This window comes from Nerophis ophidion, linkage group LG09 (assembly GCF_033978795.1).
Source record: "Nerophis ophidion isolate RoL-2023_Sa linkage group LG09, RoL_Noph_v1.0, whole genome shotgun sequence".
NCBI classification, from domain to species: Eukaryota; Metazoa; Chordata; class Actinopteri; order Syngnathiformes; family Syngnathidae; genus Nerophis; species Nerophis ophidion.
Window position 1 is genome coordinate 13182073 of NC_084619.1, and position 23792 is coordinate 13205864.

At 39.6% G+C, this 23792-nt stretch overlaps 1 protein-coding gene across 19 annotated transcripts in view; it reads right to left on the bottom strand.

Annotated features, from left to right (window-relative positions):
- dst (dystonin) overlaps positions 1–23792 on the bottom strand; it is a 299316-nt gene that overhangs the window by 130417 nt on the left and 145107 nt on the right. For all 19 annotated transcript variants that reach the window (XM_061910351.1, XM_061910348.1, XM_061910367.1 and 16 more), the window contains 14 exons: positions 21818–21972; positions 20038–20164; positions 19765–19948; positions 16454–16611; positions 16208–16386; positions 15983–16121; positions 15718–15911; positions 14049–14211; positions 13886–13969; positions 13669–13776; positions 12081–12179; positions 6219–6365; positions 4759–4847; positions 56–164 (listed from right to left, as the gene is read on the bottom strand). In XM_061910351.1, coding sequence (XP_061766335.1) covers positions 56–164; positions 4759–4847; positions 6219–6365; positions 12081–12179; positions 13669–13776; positions 13886–13969; positions 14049–14211; positions 15718–15911; positions 15983–16121; positions 16208–16386; positions 16454–16611; positions 19765–19948; positions 20038–20164; positions 21818–21972 — 1935 coding nt within the window. The remainder of the gene's footprint in view (positions 1–55; positions 165–4758; positions 4848–6218; positions 6366–12080; positions 12180–13668; positions 13777–13885; positions 13970–14048; positions 14212–15717; positions 15912–15982; positions 16122–16207; positions 16387–16453; positions 16612–19764; positions 19949–20037; positions 20165–21817; positions 21973–23792) is intronic.

A 23792-nucleotide genomic window follows, 5' to 3' on the forward strand; every position in this document is an offset into this window, starting at 1 on the left:
CAACAAAATACAACAGCATTTCACTCAAAAGAACAAAAAAAGCTACATTTCCAACCTCATCTGCAGCAGCAAGCTGATCAGAACTACGCTGGGATAGTTCACTGTAGGCCTGACTTAGTTCCTTCAACTGTTCCTGGGCCTTTCCTCTCTCCTCTTCTGTCATCCTAAAAGATAAAAATACCAAAATAATTAGACTCAGAACTTAAAGGTAAACCCACTACTACCAACCACGCAGTCTGATAGTTTATATATCAATGATGAAATATTAACATTGCAAGACATGCCAATACGGCCGGTTTAGTTTACTAAATTACAATTTTAAATTTCCCGCTGAGTTTTATTGTTTAAAACGTCGTTATTGGTTGAGCAGACATTTTTAGCCCAGCACCACACATGGCTAAAAGTCGTTTCTTTTCATCGCATAATTGTACAGTATTTTGGACATCTGTGTTGCTGAATCTTTTGCAATTTGTTCAATTAATAATGGAGACTATAAAGAACAATGCTGTTGGTGGAAAGCAGTGGATTGCAGCTGTCTTTAGCACCGAAACACAGCCGGTGTTTCTTTGTTTGTTGTGAAGCTTTAACACAGAGCGGTCAAGCGAACATGTTTTCTACGTCAACAAGCAACTTTTTGGATGGGAAAATTGTGATATTAAGTCGGCTCTTACCGGAGACATCAGTGGATTATACCTCCTCCTACTGCAGCTCAAAAAGGCAGCTCCTCAGTTTCTCTCAGAGACACTGGCGTTCACCGCAGCCATCCGACTTTCAGGTATGACTTTACAATCTCACTAAAACACTTTTGAAACAATAAGCAGATAAGGGATCTTCCAGAATTATCCTAGTAAATGTGTCTAATTACATCTGAAAAAGGAGCCATCGCCTTTTCTTTTTTTTTCTTCTTTTTTTTTTGTGCTTCACTCTAACATACCTCATCCACAAATCTTTCATCCTCGCTCAATTTAATGGGGAAATTGTCGCCTTTTCGGTCCGAATAGCTCTTGCTGCTGGAGGCTACGATTATAAACAATGTGAGGATGTGAGGAGCCCTACAACCCGTGACGTCACGCGCACATTGTCTGCTACTTCTGGTAAAGGCAAGACTTTTCTATTAGCGACCAAAAGTTGCGAACTTTATCGTCGATGTTCTCTACCAAAACCTATCAGCAAAAATATGGCAATATCATGAAATGATCAAGTATGACACATAGAATTGACCCGCTATCCCCGTTTAAATGATCAAGGGTGATGGGTCAAATGCAGAGACTAATTTCGCCACACCAAGAGTGTGTGTGTGACAATCATTGGTACTTTAACTTTAACTTTTTACATAAGACAATCTCATTTCAGTAGGCCTTTAAAAAGATAGCACTTATTGTGTATAGCCTAAATGCACCTAATAATGCATATATTTAATTAAATGTCGTGGTCTACAAAAGCAAATAACTCCCAGGGTCTCTTACGGGCAGCTGTGGCTGTAGAAAACCTCCTGTTGTAATATTCATACAACTCCACAATAGGGCACTAGTTACATTTGAAGGATCATGAGTGGTCAGCTATTTCTGCTTTTAATTGTTGATTGCGTTACTCAGCTACTAGAATGAAACTCATGAATTTACAATTGTTGTACTGTTGTTTGCTATGAACCCATTTGTGGTTTTATTAATGGGCTAGCAGTTTTTTCCTCACCAATATTAACATTGGTTATATTGCTTCTGTGTTGTGCCAAATACTTGTTCATAGAAAAAGTTAAGTTTTTCTTTCCATTTTCGAACGCAGTCAGAACCGTTATCAAAGTTTAAAAATTTGCGTATTTTCAAAACTATAAGCTGCTACATTTTTCCATTGTTTTAAACTATGCGGCTTATGAAACGATGCAGCTAATAATGGATGTGTCTTCGCTAACGACCATAATGTTTTGTATTCAACAACTAGTTTTAATTTTAGACCAGCAGAGACAATGAAGAGGATTGTTTTTGTTTGTGGTATGGTGCTATCTTTTGGACGAGTTCGTTCACTGCAGGTGCTGCAGATCGACAATGTACTTTCTGCTTGTGCCGGACGTATATCCGTTCAAAGCCTTTCTACTTGAAAGGATTTCTCATTCATCACTCCAAGCAACATTCTTAAATTTTACAATGTAACCAAAATTATCAATATTTACTAAACCGTCCCATGTGCGATGTCTGTAGGCGTATTTTCATGCATATTTTGTACATGCTATCGTAATGTATTCGAGCTAGCATTATTAGCATAAGCGAATTTGCAAACACGTTCACAAGAGTCTGTGTTAGTATCAATAACTTACAATGGCATTGTTTTCATTATTGTTTCAGTTATGTATATTCACTAAAACGTCGTTGCTGGCAGTCTTCAAAGTACCCCAAAGCTGCCACAAATGATTGGAGGATGCGGGAAGAACTGTGGATTACATCGGACTGTCTACCCTGCATTTTTGAGGACCAGTCATAGAAAATTTAAAGTGAAAAGCAAATTTTATTTTCACCCACATACAAAACCTTCTAACTTGGATTGTTTCCCGGCTTCGAGACTCTCCCGAAGGACGGTGCAGCAAATACACAACAAACTCCCTTCTTGTCTCTCATGGACACACACCTGTTGTTGTTGACTTTGGACTAGCGACTGCACAATACATCAAGGCCGCGGAACAGAGACACACTACACACATCCACAAAAATATACGCCACACATACACACCCCATTCCCCCCAACCCAACCCCCTCGACGCAAATCCCATAGGGGTGATGAATGGATGGTCAGCGCCTGAGAGCTGCGGCCTACCTCCATGACCTTGAACTACCTTCCCTCTGTTGCTAGATATCTCGAGATGTATCTTGTAATATGTATATGTTAGAGATGCGCGGATAGGCAATTATATCATCCGCTGCTAGTGGGGTGTATAATATAGTCAGGTAGAGTCATGGATGCAAAGGATTCTGGGTATTTGTTGTGTTGCGTTTATGTTGTGTTACTTTGAGGATGTTCTCCCGAAATGTTTGTCATTCTTGTTTGGTGTGGCTTCACAGCGTGGCGCATATTACTAAGAGTGTTAAAATTGTTTATATCACAACCATTAGTGGACTCTGTGTCACCCAGTATGCCTTGCAGTCGTGTGTGTGTGACAGACAGACAGCAGATCGTACATGCTGTAGAAGGGGACAAAGCCAATGGCTTCATAGCACGCCCTAATACTTATTAACTTGGTGACTGCCGGTAATCATTCTAGTGAATGTTTGCGTCTCCTGTTGTGTTCTTCGCTTTGTGACACGGGTCTTAAATGGCTCTTTGAATGGTAAAGGATACCGTTCCCTGAACCATGTATAACAAATATTTCCAATTGATTCAACCGCCACCCGCCCGAATCTAATTAAAATCTATTATTTCGTCATGTCACCAGCCCGACCCACGGTTTATCCACGGACTCCGCGGATGAGACCGCAAACTGCGCATCTCTAGTATATGTTCTTTGCTATGGAGGTTTTTTCCCACTCCAGACTGGGCCCCCTTAGGAGTCCAGTCTAGATTGTATTTTTTTACTTATCCTTCCCCAGCGTTTACCTTTTTCCCATCTTTTACGGGGCGCCTTATGGCGACCCATCAGCGTTCTTGTTCTGTAACCCTGTACACTGTTTATTTGTCTAATCTTGAACAGGTTTGTGCTGAAAACAAAGTTGTGTTGTACTTGTTCAATGACAATAAATACCTATCCTATCCGATCCTATCCTGACAGAGTAATTGAGTCTGTTTAGCTGATTGGAGAGCTATCTTCCGCAGCTAGTGGGTCCATGACGATGACTTCTGTTTTGTGTGATCACTGTTGTGTTACAGGCACAGTTTGGAAATAATTAAGGTATGTAAATAAAAATATACAAAATCTCTCATACTGGTATATATCTGCAGCTTATAGAAAATAGATTTTTCGTCTAAAATTTGGTGGGTGCAGCTTAAATACGGGTGAACTTTATAGCAGGGATAATACGGTAAGTCAAATTTGGTATATATACTGCCCGTCAACTTCCAATTACAGAATTTACAGTGTGTACTGAATATACAGTATAGTACAGTGGTTCTCAACGTTTTTTCAGTGATGTACCCCCCGTGAACATTTTTTTAATTCAAGTACCCCCTAATCAGAGCAAAGCATTTTTGGTTGGAAAAATGAGATAAAGAAGTAAAATACAGCACTATGTCATCAATTTCTGATTTATTAAATGTATAACAGTGCAAAATATTGCTCATTTGTAGTGGTCTTTCTTGAACTATTTGGATAAAAAGATATAAAAATAACAAAAAACTTGTTGAAAAATAAACAAATGATTCAATTATAAACAAAGATTTCTACACATAGAAGTAATCATTTACTTAAAGTGCCCTCTTTGGGGATTGTAATAGAGATCCATCTGGATTCATGAACTTAATTCTAAACATTTCTTCACAAAAAAGAAATCTTTAACATCAATATTTATGGAACATGTCCACAAAATATCTAGCTGTCAACACTGAATATTGCATTGTTGTATTATTTTTTCACAGTTTATGAACTTACATTTGTATTTTGTTGAAGTATTATTCAATAAATAGATTTATAAAGGATTTTTGAATTGTTGCTATTTTTCGAATATTTTGTAAAAATCTCACATACCCCTTGGCATACCTTCAAGTACCCCCAGGGGTACGCGTACCCCTGTTTGAGAACCACTGGTATAGTATATAGTTTGTAAATTCCGCACTTACTTTTCACTGTGTTTGTTCAGCATCATTTCTGTGGCCCTCAGCGCTTCTGCTATCTGCTCCTTCTTTGCTGCCATTTCTTCAACAGACACCTGCAGAATCAAACAGTCATTCCTTAATAGTGAAGTATATAAATGACATTTTAGACTGCTTGAAGTTTGATTAAAATACATTGTTTTGCTAGAGCATTATGTAGAATAAGAAATCATTTAATGCGATACAACACACCAATTAGACACAAATATGTTCAGTTTATTTTTGACTGATTTTGTCAAGTATTCAGATTTTCCTTTAACAACATTTTATTTATTGTGCTGGTTAAGAACAGTAGTTAAATAAGGTAACCAAATTATAAAAAAAAAATCCTCAATAGGGTCATACTGTTCACATTAATAAATGACTCATTGACAGTGTCAATCAAAAATGTGCATTAAATTGACTATTACAGAGGAATAATATGATACAGCTCTTGTACTGGATCTTATTACATACTAGATGTGTATCTACCTCTACTACAACCATTTAATATTACACCTAAGCGGCAAATATTAACCACATTATTTATGTGGTTATATATGCATATATTTTGTATTTATTTATTTTACTTTAAGGGTATTTTATCATTTTGCGTGATAAACATCATACATTGTATTATTACCTTTGCCAGAACGTAAATGTCTGGGTTTGTTTGTATGTCTGTCTGTCAACGACATAACTCAAAAAGTTATGGGGTGATTTTGTTTACATTTCCACGAAAGGTCAGAAATGGGATAGGGTGTTTTGTTTTTTTGGGGTGATCGAGATCATTTCCACTATGTTACCTTACATTTACTTTACAAGGCTGAACTTTTTTCTGTGTACACTAGCGCCCCCCTCAACCCGCATAGACAAAAACAGTGAATGACTCATTTTTTTAACATATTTTTTTATTTTACATTCAAGTGCTGACAGCGATGAACTTACAGCCTGTTTGGAAGCAACAGACGAAAAAAAACACACACGCAGACTTGGACTTATCCTTAGATTCGCTGGAGTTTGTCTGTCTGCCCGTGTATTTGTTAGATAGCAAAATAGCTCAAAAAGGTATGAGCGGATTTTTTTAATTTTTTTTAAGGATTCTTCATTACCATTGGAAGATAAAGACTGGTGGAGGTTTGTGTTCTCGGAGTGGTTTATCTAAGTAAAATATTGTAATATATTAATTGAATGTTACATTTTACACAAAATGGAAATGGAGTATCAGATAGATCAGGTCAAGGTTTCATTTCTAAAATTGTTGATGTGAAACATGGGTGCTTGTGCAACGGTAAGGTTGTATCAGATGCTACTGATATGTTAAACAAAAGTACCTCTGACTTTGTAAAATACATTCAATAATTACATCAGAGAGCAGACATGCTTTTATTAGGTCTCTCTACTACTTTATTAAAATAGTCACACCAACAAACAAAACTTGTGATTACCTGATGTTTATTTGAAGCATCAGAGTTGGCATTGCTATCTTTCAAAGAATTCCCCTCATTGCTCGGGTTGTGTTTCACATTAGACATCCAACCTAACAGTTTGCTAACTTTATCACCATGCTCTCGCTTCTCCTCCTCAACAGATCTCTGGAATTAGAACAGGCAAGGGTATGAAAATATAATTATTTAGGAAGCAACAGTTTAATCTTTAAATTGTAAACAAAACGTTGATTGGCATTCAAATAACAAAATAATAACACAATTGATAAAAAAAAACACCACAAGATGGAATACAATCTGGTACATTCAACAAGGCGTTCAGTAATGGACTGGTCTTTTCTGTATACGCCTCGATGGAAAACAAAGTGTTGCAACGTAAAAGGACATCAAAAGCAAAATACAATTCATAGCAGAAATCTACTATAGCCGCAACACTTACACAAAGTCCTATAAAATGCTTTTTTTTAAAACAAAGTATGTGATGTTTATTGTTTAGACTTCCACATTCCGTGATGTATGGTTGATAAGGATCCAAAACCTTGAGCCTTAGTAGCCTCCAGTAATCTTAACCCAGTGTGGCAGTCATATGTGCTTCTGTCCAGTGCTTCTTTGAATGTTATTCGTCTCTTGGTTTTTGGACAAGAGAGGCTTTTGAAATGGGACCCCTTGTCTTTGATTGCTAGGGCAGTGGCTTTGTCAACAAGGCCCCTCTGAAGGACTTCATCTAGAGGGACTCTGTCATGAGTGTCAGGGTGTATGAGTCCACCAGTCAGAAGCTGGAACTCAATACAGCTAGTCCCGATATCTTTTGGTAAGAGGTCTTCCTGGACAGCTTGGGGTATTGACAAACGCTTTGCCGTCTTGGGGTGAATGATGCCATTGAATGCCTGCTCATACTGTTGAAGTGGATGAGCAAAGTTGTCATTTAAAAGCCCTCTTGTAAGTGCATCTTGGACTGTAAGTTTCTCCCCAGAGAAGGGATCACAGATCCCTCCAGTACAGGCCTGAGCCTCCAGCAATCTCAAGGCAGTTGTTCTGTCAATGAAGCCCTGTAGAAAGCCCTGCAAAACAGACAACCTCTTCTTCTGGGTTAAGTCCCATAGTCCAGCAATAGGGCTGTTGACATCCTCCACAACGACCATTCTGGAAAATATGATGTCTGCCATCTCATTGATGCTAAGAAGGCCATCTCCGTAACGTTCAAGCTCGGAAGCTTCTAGAAATCTCTGACTGAGAGCTGACTCTAGACATAGGTTTCTGGCATTTTTGACGTCGCAGATGAAGTGGCGCACTCCTTTATTGGCAACATCTACAGACATCTCCTGCCATTCGCTCTCTTGTTGTGACAGAAATAGATAGGTGTGCTTATTGATATATTTCTTCTTAAATGCTTCATAGGCGGACATCTCAATGCCACTGCTGCTGCTGACAACAGACACCCGGTGAGAACTTGTCGGAGAACTATTTGTTAGGTGTCTGTCCCCTAGCGGAAGAAGTAAGACACCGCCATCGATATCGTACACACTCCCCTTCAGTATTTCTGAGTAGTATGCTTTCTGTCCAGTATCAGGGTAGTGAAAACCTCTGGGGTTTCGGACAGGATCATACAGAACTTGAAAGGTATCCTTGTTTAAGAAGCCATGATCAATAGCAACGCTAGGTGGCATTCTGACTCCAGCCTCTGGGTTGATTACTCCTCCGGTAGCAATCTGTACCTCAAGGATTTTCTTGCCTATACGTCGCTCAAGAATCATCTCCTCCATCGCCTGGAACACAGACAGTCTTTTGCCGGCATGCACAAAGCCAGTAAAAGCCTTCTCAGCCTCTATCAGTTTATCCTTTAAGGCTTCTTCTATGATTCCTCTCTCAAGAGCCTCATCCACAGAGTAAAACTGCCCTGTAGTTAGATCAGTGAGGCTTCCAGTCGCTGCCTGAGTTTCTAGAAATTCCAAAGCGTAGGTCTTTGCTAAGAAGCCCTTCTCAACGGCCTCTTGGAAGGAAGCCTTTTTCCTACTGGACTCCACATAAACTCCAGCAATGGCAGTCGGTTTGCTGACATATGGCGCAATGAAGTCTTGCACCTTATCCATCGTGGTAAGGCCCATTTCTAATTTACGGAGGATCTCTTCATCCAATAACTTGTATCTGATAAGGTTTAGAATTGTTGTGCTTCTTTTAAGATCAGAGACAGTCAGTGTTGTTGAATTCAACAAGTCCAGGTTCTCCCTATTGACTGTAGCACGTTTCTCTGGTGCATCTTTTGCTTCAGGGTTTTCTTTGAGCTGATATGTTCTGGTAATATAAATGCTGCGTTTATGCTCGGACGGGTACTCTGTGGGTTCACACAAGGCCATGTATCCCTGACTTTTAACGATCTTAGTTCGCTCAAGCGGTTTAATTTCTGTTTCCTTTGGCAGGTACACAAGCTTTTGAGGTATTGGATTTTTCACAGTTGTCATTTCCATTCCACATTGTTTAAACCTATCAGGGATGTCTTCTTTCTGCAGTGTTGGCATCTGTGGATTGGAGATTAGAATACCACTGAGTTAGAAATAAAACAGTTAAAATAATACTATAATAGATTTTGCATCCTTCTTCCCATACCTTTGAAGATCTTTTCATTTTTAGAGTGTCCTCCTCGCTGCATTTCTGCATCGTTATATTTCCTGTCTGAAGAATTGGAATCTCTTTGGCGTATGAGAGACACTTCTCTTCCTTTAGCATCACTTTGCGCTCACTATCTCTTGGAAGATGTGCTAGGTGCTCGTTGCTTTGCAAAACATACATTTTTGAGTTTAGCTGACCTTTGTCCTCCTCATATTGAGCAATTTGTAACCTTGCCTTTGACAAATCTTTATCCAGCTTCATATTTTCTTTCTCTAATTCATCCAGTCTGATTTGCACTTGCAGCAGATGGTCCTCTTGCCGCTTTGATTCCGATGCTTTTTGGTCAATCACCTGAACTTCTCCTTTGAAATAGTTGCTAAGCATCTGTCCTAATTCTGCGCCCGGTACATTTTTTTGTGACGCATCTTCCTTTCTTGCTTCTTCTGACTTTACCAATATAACTCTTTGTTCTATGTCTTTCTTTACCAACATTAGGTGCCTTTCATAGCCCTGCCTCTGAAGTTCCAGTTTAGTTTTCAGCTCTTCCAGCATTTTCTTGCACTTCTCAAGTTGTTCCTCCATTTCCTGGGTCCTCAGCCTGAGGACAGTGTTCTCTTTTTGAATCCGATCAGTTTCTGCTTGGTGACACTGCAGCATTTCTTTTAGTAAACGGATTTCAGATGCCAGTGACAGGCTTCTTTCCAGAGCCTCGGTTTTCTCCTTCTTGAGGACTGCATTTTCATGTTGAAGATTTGATCGGAATTGGTCAGAGCTAGACATTCCTTCTGTCACTGTGGATTTATTTTTATGAAGCTCACTTTCAAGCTGCTTTATTGTAGATTCTTTCATTTGCCTATCTTTTCTTTCTTTGGCTAACTCCTCTTTTACTGTTTGTAGAGCATTGCTCATCTCTGAAACTTTAACGTTCAAGTGATCTACATTTTTCTCTTCCGCTTTTTTCTCCATTTGAAGAGCAAGTATCTCCTGCTTTAAATTCCCTGTCATATTTTCAGAGCTTCCAGTTAGGCCTTTGATGTTGTGCTCATATTTAAAAAGTTCATCTTCTAATGTTTTCACTTTGCTGAGGTGTTTGTTAATCAGCACAGATCCTTTCTGGATTTCTGCATTTTTGTTTTTCAGCATCAAGTTCAAATCATCTATTTCAGCACTTTGCATGTGGGCCTTCTGGTCAGCTAACCCTTTCTCAGCTAACACAGATTCCAGCTCTGATTTCAACGATGCTATTTCTCTCTGATAATTTAAAATATTGGAGGTCAAAGTTGGGTTTTGTGATTTATTCTGAAGCTCGTGAGAAGTCTGGGATTTTGTATTGTGCACCTCCTCAATAATTCTGACCTGCGCTTTTGCGGCGTCTACCTGAGACTTGAGAATTTCAATCTCTTGACCTTTTCTGTCAATTTCCATTACGGCCAGATCGTGTTTAGCCCTCATATTCTTTAGATTTATTTCTAAGTCGACATTTACATGCTTTGACTCGTCTGTTTTCGTCTGCAATTGAGAAGCCACAAATTCACAGTTTTGAATTCCTGCTTCAAGGGTTTTACATTTGCGAAGACACTCCTGCTCTGATCTCTTCATGACTGCAACTTCCTCAGTAGCATATTGAAGCTCTTCTTTGCAACTCTGAAGTTCACTCTTCAGAGACTTTACCTTCTGCTCTGCATTGGATCTTACTTTTTCTAGCGACTCCATATTTAGCCGAAGACCTCTAATGTCACTTTCTGTCGACATATTTATTCTCTTCAGATCGCTACATTTATATTTCAGCTGATCTATCAAGACCTGCTTTGAAGCTAGCTCCTCCTCTAAATTGTTAACCTTGTAAATGTAGTCCTGATCTGAGGAGCTCCTTCTTTGAGCTTTTCCTTGAGTGATCTTTAGCTGCTCTTTGAGACCTTCAATTTCAGTGTTTTGAAAAAAAGCATTTTGCTCCAGTGAGGCTTTGCCCCTTTGGAGAGACCGGACTTCCTCTTGAAGTTCATAGATGGTTTGCTGCTGAGATAGCGTTTCCTGATGAAGATCGTCTGATTTCTGTTTCAGGTTAAACCTCTCTGCTTCTATGTCCAGCTGATGTTTCTTTAGTCTGTTATCACTGTCATCACACAGCTTTTTATAAGTTTGGGCTTTCTCTTCAGCCATTTCTGCTCGTTTCTGGACTAGGACCAATTCATCATCTTTTTGCTGTAGATCTTCTTTTACTCGTTCCAATTCTCTGACCACGTTTGATTGGGGTTCACTGTAATAGCTCTCAAATGGTGAAAGCAACTCAGTTTGGACGTCATTGTGAAAATCGTCTTGAACTATCATTTTCCTCTGTATCTTGGGGCTCTGATTCATAAGAACTTGGTTTTCATTGGCAAGGTCCTCCAGTTTCCTCTGGGCCATGGACCACTTGGCTTCAGCCTGCTCAATTAACAGTTTAGCGTGACTTATCTCCTGCTCGTTGGCAGCTTTGTCCGCCATTGCCATCTCCAATTGGGCACGATACTGACCTGCGTCGTTCTCTAGCTGGGATTTCTGAAACGTTAGATCGTCTATTGTGCGCTGTTGTGTTTTCATTTCTCCTTCCAACCTTTGCAACTGTGTTTGTCTTTCAGCCGCCAAGGCCTCTTGTTCACACAGTAGCAGGTTAAGACGGTTAAGTGTTACATCCCCGGCAGCTTTTTGGAGCTCCATACTTTCTGTTCTTTTTGCATTTTCTGCTCTCTCAAATGCCATTTTGTTCTATAATGCAAAAAAATAAGTCATCCATCAAGGTAATTATGTCGTAGAATGATTGATTGTGTTTCCAGCTTTACAAGAGTGTTGAAGCAAGCTCAAGCAATCTCTTCAGCAATTTCCAGACACATCTTCCTTCCCCAATTAATCAAAATTCACCACAATCTATTGCTTTCCAGTCCGAAAGCTGTCACCAAGGTGTGAAAATTGCTTCCATGAAGGCGTTCTATTCTTTCCCAAGTTCTGTTAAAACAAAGCTAAAAGGACATTTCTTTGAAGAAAATTCCAATCACCAGCAATACATGCAGTACATTATCATGTTACTTGTTTACAGAGTAACATGTAAGCCTATGGGTAGAAACCAAGAGGAAAAAGTGTTTGACAGATGCCAACCTTTTTAGCATGAGCTGCTAAAACAGGTTGATGCAAAAATAGAAACAGGGATAACATGGAAACATGGGTAGAGTCTCAACGGCACTATTTAAGTCTGCACTGCTGTAAATGAGGCAATCTCACCTCCTCGTCTTCCGTTCTCTTCAAGTTTTCACTTGCAAACTTCACGTACTGGGTCATGAGAGTCACAAGGGCTGTGTAGCGGGTGCGAAGATCCATAAACTGCGGGAAACATTAAGATGTCGATGAGACGATATAAAATTGTCCTTTGCGCCAGGGGGTTACAAAGTAGGAATTGACAATGAATAATACGTTGGTAGTTTAGGTGTGTAAGTACAGTGGGGCAAAAAAGTATTTAGTCGGCCACCGATTGTGCAAGTTCTCCCACTTAAAATGATGACAGAGGTCTGTAATTTTCATCATAGGTACACTTCAACTGTGAGAGACCGAATGTGAAAAAAATATCCAGGAATTCACATTGCAGGAATTTTAAAGAATTTATTTATAAATTATGGCGGAAAATAAGTATTTGGTCACTTCAAACAAGGAAGATCTCTGGCTCTCACAGAGCTGTAACTTCTTCTTTAAGAAGCTCTTCTGTCCTCCACTCGTTACCTGTATTAATGGAACCTGTTTGAACTCGTTATCTGTATAAAAGACGCCTGTCCACGGCCTCAAACAGTCAGACTCCAAACTCCACTATGGCCAAGACCAAAGAGAGCTGTCGAAGGACACCAGGAAAATAATTGTAGACCTGCACCAGACTGGGAAGAGTGAATTTACAATAGGCAAGCAGCTTGGTGTGGAAAAAATCAACTGTGGGAGCAATCATCAGAAAATGGAGGACATACAAGACCACTGATAATCTGGGGCTCCACGCAGGATCTCATCCCGTGGGGTCAAAATGATCATGAGAACTGTGAGCAAAAATCTCAGAACCACACGGGTGGATCTGGTGGATGACCTGCAGAGAACTGGGACCAAAGTAACAAAGGTTACGATCAGGAACACACTACGCCTACAGGGAATCAAATCCTGCAGTGCCAGACGTGTCCCCCCGCTTAAGCTAGTGCATGTCCAGACCTGTCTGAAGTTTGCCAGAGAGCACATGGGAGAATGTCATGTGGTCAGATGAAACCAAAATACAACTTTTTGGTATAAACTCAACTCGTCATGCTTGGAGGAAGAAGAATACTGAGCTGCATCCCAAGAACACCACACCTACTGTGAAGCATGGCGGTGGAAACGTCATGCTTTGGGGCTGTTTTTCTGCTAAGGGGACAGGACGATTGATCCGTGTTAAGGAAAGAATGAATGGGGCCATGTATCGTGAGATTTTGAGCCAAAACCTCCTTCCATCAGTGAGCGCTTTGAATGGTTGACCAAATACTTATTTTCCAGCATAATTCACAAATAAATTCTTTAAAATTCCTACAATGTGAATTCCTGGATTTTTTTTCACATTCTGTCTCTCACAGTTGAAGTGTACCTATGATGAAAATTACAGACCTCTGTCATCATTTTAAGTGGGAGAACTTGCACAATCGGTGGCTGACTAAATACTTTTTGCCCCACTGTATGTATGTGAATATGAATGTGTGTAAGAGTGTGTATTATGCAAATATGTGTGATTATGAATGTATGTATACTGTATATGTGTGCGTGTTTATGGTGCCACAAACGTTTTCAAAGGTGACTATTAAAAGTCTACCTCCTGCTGGATGGCATCAGAGGAAGTCTGCATCTTGCGTTTCTTTAGAGGTGATTTGTGTTGAGAGTCAACCATCGCTCTGAAGGTCATCAGATGCAGCTCGAGATCCTAAAGAGATAGGTTTATATGTGAGCTCACAAGATTCTCTTTTTGTTTCACACCTCAAGCAAAACTATGCAGAGTGAAGAAAAAAAGTGACTTAAATTGAAGCACTTACCTTGATGGAAGATGAGCACTGCTCTGAGTACTTCTGACAGTCATCAATCTCACACTGCTTTTGTTCAATTTCAGCAACAAGAACCTGAAAAACCGCATTTATACATTGTGAGCTTTTTTATTTATCAATAATAATACTTGTGGCTGAGACCACTATTGACCACCTTTTGTTTGTTCAACACTTCGGCGAGAGCCTTGCTATCTTCTGGTTTGTTTTCTTGAGCCTTCTGCTGCTCTGCTTCCACTTCTTGAACCCATTCGTCAAGACTGCTGTAGGAGTCTTTGTAATGCTTCAGATATTGGCTGATACCATCCAGGTCCTTGAGTCTATAAAATAATACATGTGCATTTAAAAACAAAAATATTAAAACTCGTACTGGGGTGAAAGTTTGACTAGAGTTCCTTGATAAATAATAGGAAACAATTTAAAATGCTGATAAACACATGATTAAAAGGATTGGAGAATATTTCCACGAATGATTTAAAAAAGCTTAATAATTCATGTTGATGGCAGTTTTTTGCCATAACATAGTTACAGTGGGGCAAAAAAGTATTTAGTCAGCCACCGATTGTGCAAGTTCTCCCACTTAAAATGATGACCGAGGTCTGTAATTTTCATCATAGGTACACTTCAACTGTGAGAGACAGAATGTGGGAAAAAAAATCTAGGAATTCAAATTGTAGGAATTTTAAAGAATTTATTTGTAAATTATGGTGGAAAATAATATTTAGTCAACCATTCAAAGGACTCACTGATGGAAGGAGGTTTTGGCTAGAAAATCTCACGATACATGGCCCCATTCATTCTTTCCTTAACACGGATCAATCGTCCTGTCCCCTTAGCAGAAAAACAGCCCCAAAGCATGATGTTTCCACCCCCATACTTCACAGTAGGTATGGCGTTCTTGGGGTACAATTTAGTATTCTTCTTCCTCCAAACACGACGAGTTGAGTTTATACCAAAAAGTTCTATTTTGGTTTCATCTGACCACATGACATTCTCCCAATCCTCTGCTGTATCATCCATGTATCCATTTTGGTATAAACTCAACTCGTCGTGATTGGAGGAAGAAGAATACTGAGTTGCATCCCAAGAACACCATACCTACTGTGAAGCATGGGGGTGGAAACATCTTGCTTTGGGGCTGTTTTTCTGCTAAGGGGACAGGATGTTTGATCCGTGTTAAGGAAAGAATCAATGGGGCCATGTATCGTGAGATTTTGAGCCAAAACCTCCTTCCATCAGTGAGTCCTTTGAATGGTTGACCAAATACTTATTTTCCACCATAATTTACAAATAAATTATTTAAAATTCCTACAATGTGAATTCCTGGATGTTTTTTTTCACATTCTGTCTCTCACAGTTGAAGTGTACCTATGATGAAAATTACAGACCTCTGTCATCATTTTAAGTGGGAGAACTTGCACAATCGGCGGCTGACTAGATACTTTTTTGCCCCACTGTATAACCCAACTTGTTGACATCATGTACTTCTTTATAAACTCTACAGCTTTGTGAGTGCTTCGGGGCCTGAGCACCCACGGACAATTCCGAGCACCCACCTGGGATTGATGGCAACTTTCAATCTTTAAAATCATTTTTGAAAAATCAATCTTGTAGTTAATTTTGTGGTGAGTTGGGTCCGTTTTACAAAATAATAAAGCCACAAATCATTTGGGATAATAACGTCACTGAATGTCTATTTTTTTTAATGCGCACACGCCGAGCACCCATGGGCAGAATTTAGCTGCAACCTGTGGTTGCAACTAAGTCCTGAACTCCATTTTGCCTCGTTTGCCTAAAAACCCATTCATTATTAAAACCACTCTTACCGATTATCAATCTGGGAGTGAACGTTTTGCCATCTCTCATTCAGTTGATCGGCCTTCTCCTTGTGCCAGTCCAGGTCAAAGTCCCGCTCGTTGTGGGCCTTAAACATGCGATCGCTGATGAGCCGCGCTTTCAGCAGTTCGTCCTCCATTTGGTGGAACACTTCCTGTTTTTCATCAATCTCTGTCCTCCATTGCTACAACCACAGGGAGGGATGTTTAGACCCAAAAGACCAAAACAATGTGAACCGGTTAAAATGGTCAATACCTTGAGAGTGGTAATGACTGTTTCAATGGATTGAAGGTCATAGTTTATTTCATCTTCTTCGAGGAGTTTGGATTCGTAGGCCTTTACTAAAGCCTCTGCATTCTGGCTGTGCTTCACCACCAAACTTAGAGTCTTCAGTCTAAAAAAAAATAAATCAAATTGCATGCGGTGAATGGTGATAGAAGAATGTCCAATATTTCAATCTGGATCCTGATTCAAACTTACTTGTTAATGTGAATAGAAGACATAGAGTCGACCTGGCTCATGCTCTGAACCACGCCGCTGAGCTCAGAAGAGAGAGTCGACGCTGATGAAAAGCCAACAGCTTGTCTGAGGAACACCTCGCACTTGTCCTTTATGGCATCCAGGTCCTGCTTCAATTTAATCAGCTCGACCATCTTCTTCTGCAAACCGGCCAAAGAAATTTAATGATTACAACACCAGGTTCTTCAAGTTTTGAAATATTCCAACCTCTTGTTCAGTGATGCGCTGGAGACTCTTGTCCAGGTCATCTCTCTCCAGTGGAGTACGGATTTGCTTGATCATGTGTTCTTCGTGGGCCTCCAGACGCATCCGAAAGTTGCGTATTTCTGAGATGTAACTATTGTACAAAGACTCCTCGTGTTCCTCTGTTTAAAACACACCATAAATGTAGCTCATTTAAAGCACAGGCATTTTTGAACTGACTGCTTCATGTTACACATCACAGGTACAAGTATATACTCAAAATGATCAAAATATTCTGTCTAAAATCAGCCTCTAGGAGGCATTGTTGTCTTGTATAAGGACTTTGCAGTGAGGCAGGACTCAATAATAGATGATAACTAGAGAATATTTTTTTTTTTTTTTCAAGCCAATACCGATAACATCCTTCTTGTCAAGACCGATACCAATACCTGATAACTTATTCAAAGCTATATTTAATTTAGATTAGAGTGTAGTTTTTGCACACCTGGAGATAAGGAGTCAAACAATTTTGGATTTGACAAACTGTACATGTAGATTTCTCCTGTCCAAAGACAAAACCCAGTAACTCAATTTTGTTCAAAACTGAGTTGATAATAATTTTGGAGTTCCTAGGTCAGGGGTGCCCACACTTTTTCTGCAGGTGAGCTACTTTTCAATTGACCAACTCGAGGGGATCTACCTCATTTATATATATCATTTATATTTATTTATTTATGAAAGAGACATTTTTGTAAACAAGTTAAATGTGTTTAATGATAATACAAGCATGTGTAACACATATAGATGTCTTTCTTTCACGAAGAAAAGAATATAAGTTGGTGTATTACCTGATTCTGATGACTTGCATTGATTGGAATCAGACAGTAATGATGATAACGCCCACATTTTCAAATGGAGGAGAAAAAAAGTTGTCCTTTCCGTACAATACCACATGAAAGTGGTTGGTTTTTGGCATCTAATTCATCCAGCTTCCATACACTTTACAAGAAAAACATTGGCGGCAAATTCCGTAGCTTGCTTGATTGACATTCACGGCACCCGAGGGTCTTGTGAGATGACGCTGGCTGCTGCCAGTTCATTATTATGAAAAAATGACAGAGAGGAAGGCGAGAAACACTTTTTATTTCAACAGACTTTTGCGCCGTCCCTTCCGTCAACACTCTAAAGGCCGACTGCACATTTACTATCTTCACAATAAAAGCCCTGCTTCATGCTGCCTGCGCTAACAAAATAAGAGTCTCGGAAAGCTGGCGTGCACAAGTGATGTGCACGCCAGCTTTCTGAGGGATTGCTTGTGCACGCCAGTTTTCCGAGACTCTGTATTTAGTTAGCGCAGGCAGCATGAAGCAGGGCTTTTATTGTGAAGATAGGAAATGTGCAGTCGGCCTTTAGAGTTTTGAAGGAAGGTACGGCGCAAGAGTCTGTTGAAAGAAAAAGTGTTTCTCGCCTTCCTCTCGGTCATTTTTAATAATAATGATCTTGCAGCAGCCAGCGTCATCTCACAAGACCCTCCGGTACCGTGAATGTCATTTAAGTGACGTCTTGGTGAAGACTGATGACCACTAATTTTTAGGTCTATTTTTTTTAAAAGCCTGGCTGGAGATCGACTGACACACCCCCCGCGGTCGACTGGTAGCTCGCGATCGACGTAATGGGCACCCCTGGACTAGGTGATATGCTTTACATTAGTGTATGCGATATTGTAATTTGTTCCGTAAGTAAGCTGTTACGCGCATGGCAGGACCTAGCAACTACCACATAACCGCGTAGATACAACAGAAAAACCTAGTATCTCAAGCGACCAATCGGAGCTTCTTTGTCAGTCGCCTTATTGTCTTTAATGAGACATTTGCACGAATGGGGGCCGACGGTCAACCTGAATATGTGATATTATGGCACGAGGGGATATTTGGAAGATTGGCCCAGGATGTTGCAAGCACCTTCATTAAATGTATTGTTCTTGATTCTTCCTCTTGCATACTCTTTTGGGCAGATAACTGTGGAGGTCAAAATAAAAACTGGACGCTGTACACGGCTCTTGCCCAATGTGCAAACGCAGAATGGGGCCCACCCGAGATTGTGATAAAATATCTGGAGAAAGGGCACACGTTCATGAGAGCAGATTTAATCCATGGCTCAATCGGCAAGAAAATGAAAGCTCAAAAAAACATCTATACGTTTGATGACTGTGTAGATCTTTGTAAGACAGCATCAAGATAGATTGGTTTTCTCAAAATCAGCTAGAAGTGAGTTACTAGGTTTTGCCTTTGGACTGGAGAATTTTCCTAACCTCATTGCTATTACAACCATACTTGCCAACCCTCCCGGATTTTCCGGGAGACTCCCGAAAATCTCCCGAAATTCAGCCGGAAGCTGGAGGCCACGCCCCCTCCAGTTCCATGCGCACCTGAGTGGGGACAGCCTGTTTTCACGCCCGCTTTCCCACTATATAAACAGCTTGCCTGCCCAATCACGTTACAACATCTACGGATTCTAAGAAAAAACTGCACACACAAGGAGACGAAGCAGAAGAACGAGGAAGTTACAGCCATGGCGACGCCGTCTGCTATAGAGTGATTCCATGTTGTCTGTCGCCATCTCCTGGTGAATGTTGGCTATAGCGTTATGGTGTTGCTTTTTGATTGGCCAACGATTTATGTGGTGTTGCGCACCTGACGGCAAGTGACTCCCTCCAGTACGCAAATGGCAGAACAAAGGTTACTCAAATAGTGAAAGGTGAGGGTTGTTGGTTTTATTTTAGTAACCAGCAAGCACAATACAGTTAGTAGAACAACTGTGTTTTTATTACTGTGAATTTGATAGGTGCCGACTGAAATTCCACTATTTATTTTATTTATATATATAATAAAATAAATATATAGCTAGAATTCACTGAAAGTCAAGTATTTCATACATATATATATATCTCTATATATATATATATGAAATACTCGAGTTGGTGAATTATACTCCCCTCTTAACCACGCCCCCCGCCCCAACCATGCCCCCAACCACTCCTCCGCGGTCCCCCCAACTCCCGAAACTGGAAGTCTCAAGGTTGGCAAGTATGATTACAACACTGGTTCTGTTGCTGCTGTGCTGTGTACACTAAACTTGTTAATAAATGATCATGTGGTCAAAGAGAGTTTTTCTTTCCACAAACTTTCAGAAACAACAGCCTCGCTCGCTTGCATCCTCTTTACAATTTAGGTAAATATACGCCCTGCCTTATGAGATATTCTGGCACTGTGCTCTGTGTTCCCCTCACAGCATTGTCCTTACAAAGATAGACAAGAAAAGCAACGGAGTCTTGCCTCTTTCTGCAGATTTGAGAAGTTCTTGGTAGTACTCCTTGCAGGCTACAACATCCCTCTCCAGTTGAGCGCAGTCCGCCACGGTGAACAACTCAGACTCCTCGCAGTCTTCCAGGAACTCGTTAAAATGAGACTGCAGGTTGCTCATGACCTGCTCATGCTCACCTGGCAGCATGGTCTTGAACTAAAAATTTTTTTTTAAAAAGACAGTGGTAATATTATATTCGTTGCATGACTAAAATGAAAGTCAACTTGTACAGTGAAAGAACATACAGAAGCTACATTCCAATGGCGGATGGCTTTTATATCATCTATGAGACAATGCCAAGACACCACACTCTTCATGTTAATGTGGGAGTGATGCCAGAGCGCCAGCACATTCTGGTATAACTGCTCCGTTCTGCAGGAAAAACAATCAGGTACACATCATTGAGTGTATGTATTCATTGATTATATACAGTTGTGATCAAAATTATTCAACCCCCACACAATTTTGGTGTTTTAGCAAGTTGGACATTTATTCCGTATTTTGTTTGTAGTCATATCAAATAAAGATGTGTCAAATAGACAAATGCGACTTAAATTGTAACACTGTATTTTACAAAATACCAAGAAAGGACATTTTTCTTAATGTCTCATTGACAAAATTATTCAACCCTTTGAAGATCATAACTCTTAAGAACAGAAATAAGGTCTTTTCAATCAGGTGTTGAAAACACCTGTAGATGTGATTAGAACCATAACGAGCAACAATTAAACTGATTGAAAAAGACTGTGACGCTCAGCTTCTTGTAGATGGTCAATGGTGTATTTGCAACATGGTGAAGTCCAGGGAGTGGTCAAAGAAGTCAAGAGAGGAGGTAATTTCTCTTCATAAGAAAGGATATGGATATAAGAAAATAGCAAAGACATTACACATTCCAAGAGACACAGTTGGGAGCATAATTCGCAGGTTTAAAGCTAAAGGCACAGTGGAAACACTACCTGGGCGTGGTAGAAAGAGGATGCTATCCAGTATTTGAAGCGTACAGTGGTGAAAACCCCCCGGGTGTCAGCTGAGGAACTACAACAGGACATTGCAGAGGGGGGAACGCAGGTTTCGTCCCAGACAATAAGGCACGCACTACGAGATGAAGGCCTTCATGCCAGAAATCCCAGGCGCACCCCACTTCTGACTACCAGGCACAAGAAGAAATAGACTCCAGTATGCCAAAAATCATCTGGACAAACCCCAAAGGTTTTGGGAAACTGTTCTATGGAGTGATGAGACAAAACTGGAACTCTTTGGGCCTATGAATCAACGTTATGTCTGGAGGAGAAAAATGAAGCTTGCCTACTGTTAAGCATGGTGGGGGGTCAATCATGCTCTGGGGCTGTTTCTCTGCCTCAGGTACCGGGAATCACCAGCGCGTTCAAGGCATTATGAATTCTATTTCCTACCAGGATATATTAGCTGCACATGTCATGAAGTCAGTGACGAAGCTGAGGCTTGGGAGACGTTGGACCTTCCAACAGGACAACGATCCCGAGCATACCTCCAAATCAACATCAGAGTGGTTGCAGAAGAAGGGCTGGAAGACTCTGGAGTGGCCTTCACAGTCGCCAGACCTAAATCCTATAGAAAAGCTGTGGTGGGACTTGAAGAAGGCAGTTGCAGCACGCAAGCCCAAGAATATGAATGAACTGGAGGCCTTTGCCCAAGAGGAATGGACTAAAATACCTGTAGATGGTTGCAAGAAGCTTGTGTCCGGTTATGTATCACATTTGAACGATGTCATTACTGCCAAAGGGTGTTCTACTAAGTACTAAAGATGCATGTAACTTGGGGGTTGAATCATTTTGTCGATGAGATATTAAGAAAAATTTCCTTTTTTGGTATTTTGTAAAATACAGTGTTACAATTTAAGTTGCATTTGTCTATTTGACACATCTTTATTTGATATGACTATAAACAAAATACGGAATAAATGTCCAACTTGCTAAAACACCAAAATTGTGTGGGGGTTGAATAATTTTGATCACAACTGTAGTCAAAAATGAAAGAAAATATTACTTCAAAGCCATATCGATGGCCTCTTTGTTGGGGGGAGGCACAGTGAAACAGACGGACGGCACCATGGCCTCATTGCCTGCGGGGTTGATGACTTTCCACTTGGCTCGGTGAGCGTTGTTGGCCAGCACGCACTCGTCGTCTCTATAAATGGTGATCTGAAAAAACGCAGGTTTATTGTCATTAGGACATTCTGCTCCATTAAAGAGGACCTATGATGAATTTTGTCTTTTCTGACTTTTAAATGTTGCTACATTGTTGGAAGCATGCATCTGTTTTGCAGTCTTATTACATTGGGATGTTATTCCAATGGGAAAGCACTTATTTGTGTTATGATCTCTAACCTGGGTCATGGCATGTTTTATGTTTGGTAGTTTCCTATGTTTTAGTCAGTTTCCTGGCTGCACCCTCTTTACTTTCGTTTGCTGTTGGTTTCCATGGGCACTAATTATCCACACCTGCCTTTGTTTTGTAATTAGTGTTCCCACTAGGTGTTTTGGTTAATCACTCCCCCTTTATAGTTTTCAGTCACCCAGTACAAGTTGCTGGGTCAATGTTCGCTATATGCAACATTTACGTTTTTTTCTAGTTTTTCACCTGGCGCAAGTGTTTTTTTCTGCTCTCTAGTATTTCTAGCAGTTCACCCTTGGTGACTACTTGATTTGTTGCTCCACGCTTGTTTAACATCTGATTTTTTCTCTTTTTGTCCTGCCTTAATAAATAAAGCTCAATCCTACCTATACGGTGCTCCTGCTTGTCTTTCTGCATTGGATGGAACACGACCATCACAGCCATGCGTTCCCGACGTAACAATTTGGATATTAAACAAAATTCCTAGCCATAGGGTTAAATTTGATTTTTTTATCTAATATTGGTATGTGCATAATTACACCGACGTGCGACATGCAGGAACATAAATGATGGTAAAAGCTGCTTTTTTTGTCTGAATCCATCGGCAAGTGTGCGATTTACCTAATATTGTGACCAAGTTAGTCTAGGTGAGGAGTCACCAACCTTTTTGAAACCAAGAGCTACTTCTTGGGTACTTATTAATGCGAAGGGCTACCAGTTTGATACACACTTAAATAAATTGCCATAAATAGCCAATATGCTCGATTTACCTTTAATAAATAAATCTATATACATACATACATACATACATACATACATATATATATATATATATATATATATATATATAAATGGCTATTTCTGTCTGTCAATCCTTCGTACATTATTTTTCCTTTTACGGAAGGTTTTCTGTAGCGAATAAATGATGAAAAAAACACTTAATTGAACGGTCTAAAAGAGGAGAAAACAGGAAAAAAATGAAAATTAAATTTTGAAACAGTTTATCTTCAATTTCGACTCTTTAAAATTCCAAATTCAACTGAAAAAAAGAAAAGAACAACTAACTAATTTGAAACTTTCTGAAAAAATTTAAAAAAGAATTTATGGAACATCATTAGTAATTTTGCCTGATTAAGATTAATTTTACAATTTTTATGACATGGTTTGAATAAGTTAAAATACAATCTGAATTTTGTTAGAATATATAACAAATTGGACCAAGCTATATTTTTAAGAAAGACAAATCATTATTTCTTCTAGATTTTCCAGAACAAACATTTTAAAAGAAATTCAAAATACTTTGAAATAAGATTTAAATTTGATTCGAAAGATTTTCTAGATTTGCCAGAATATATTTTTTTAATTTTAATCATAATAAGTTTGAAAAATATTTCAATAATATTCTTTGTCGAATAAACAGAAGCTAAAATGAAGAATTAACTTAAAATGTATTTATTATTCTTAACAATAAAAAAATAAATGTACTTGAACATTGATTTAAATTGTCAGGAAAAAAGAGGAAGGAATTTAAAAAGTAAAAAGGTATATGTGTTTAAAAATACTAAAATCATTTTTAAGGTTGTATTTTTTCTCTAAAATTGTCTTTCTGAAAGTTATAAGAAGCAAA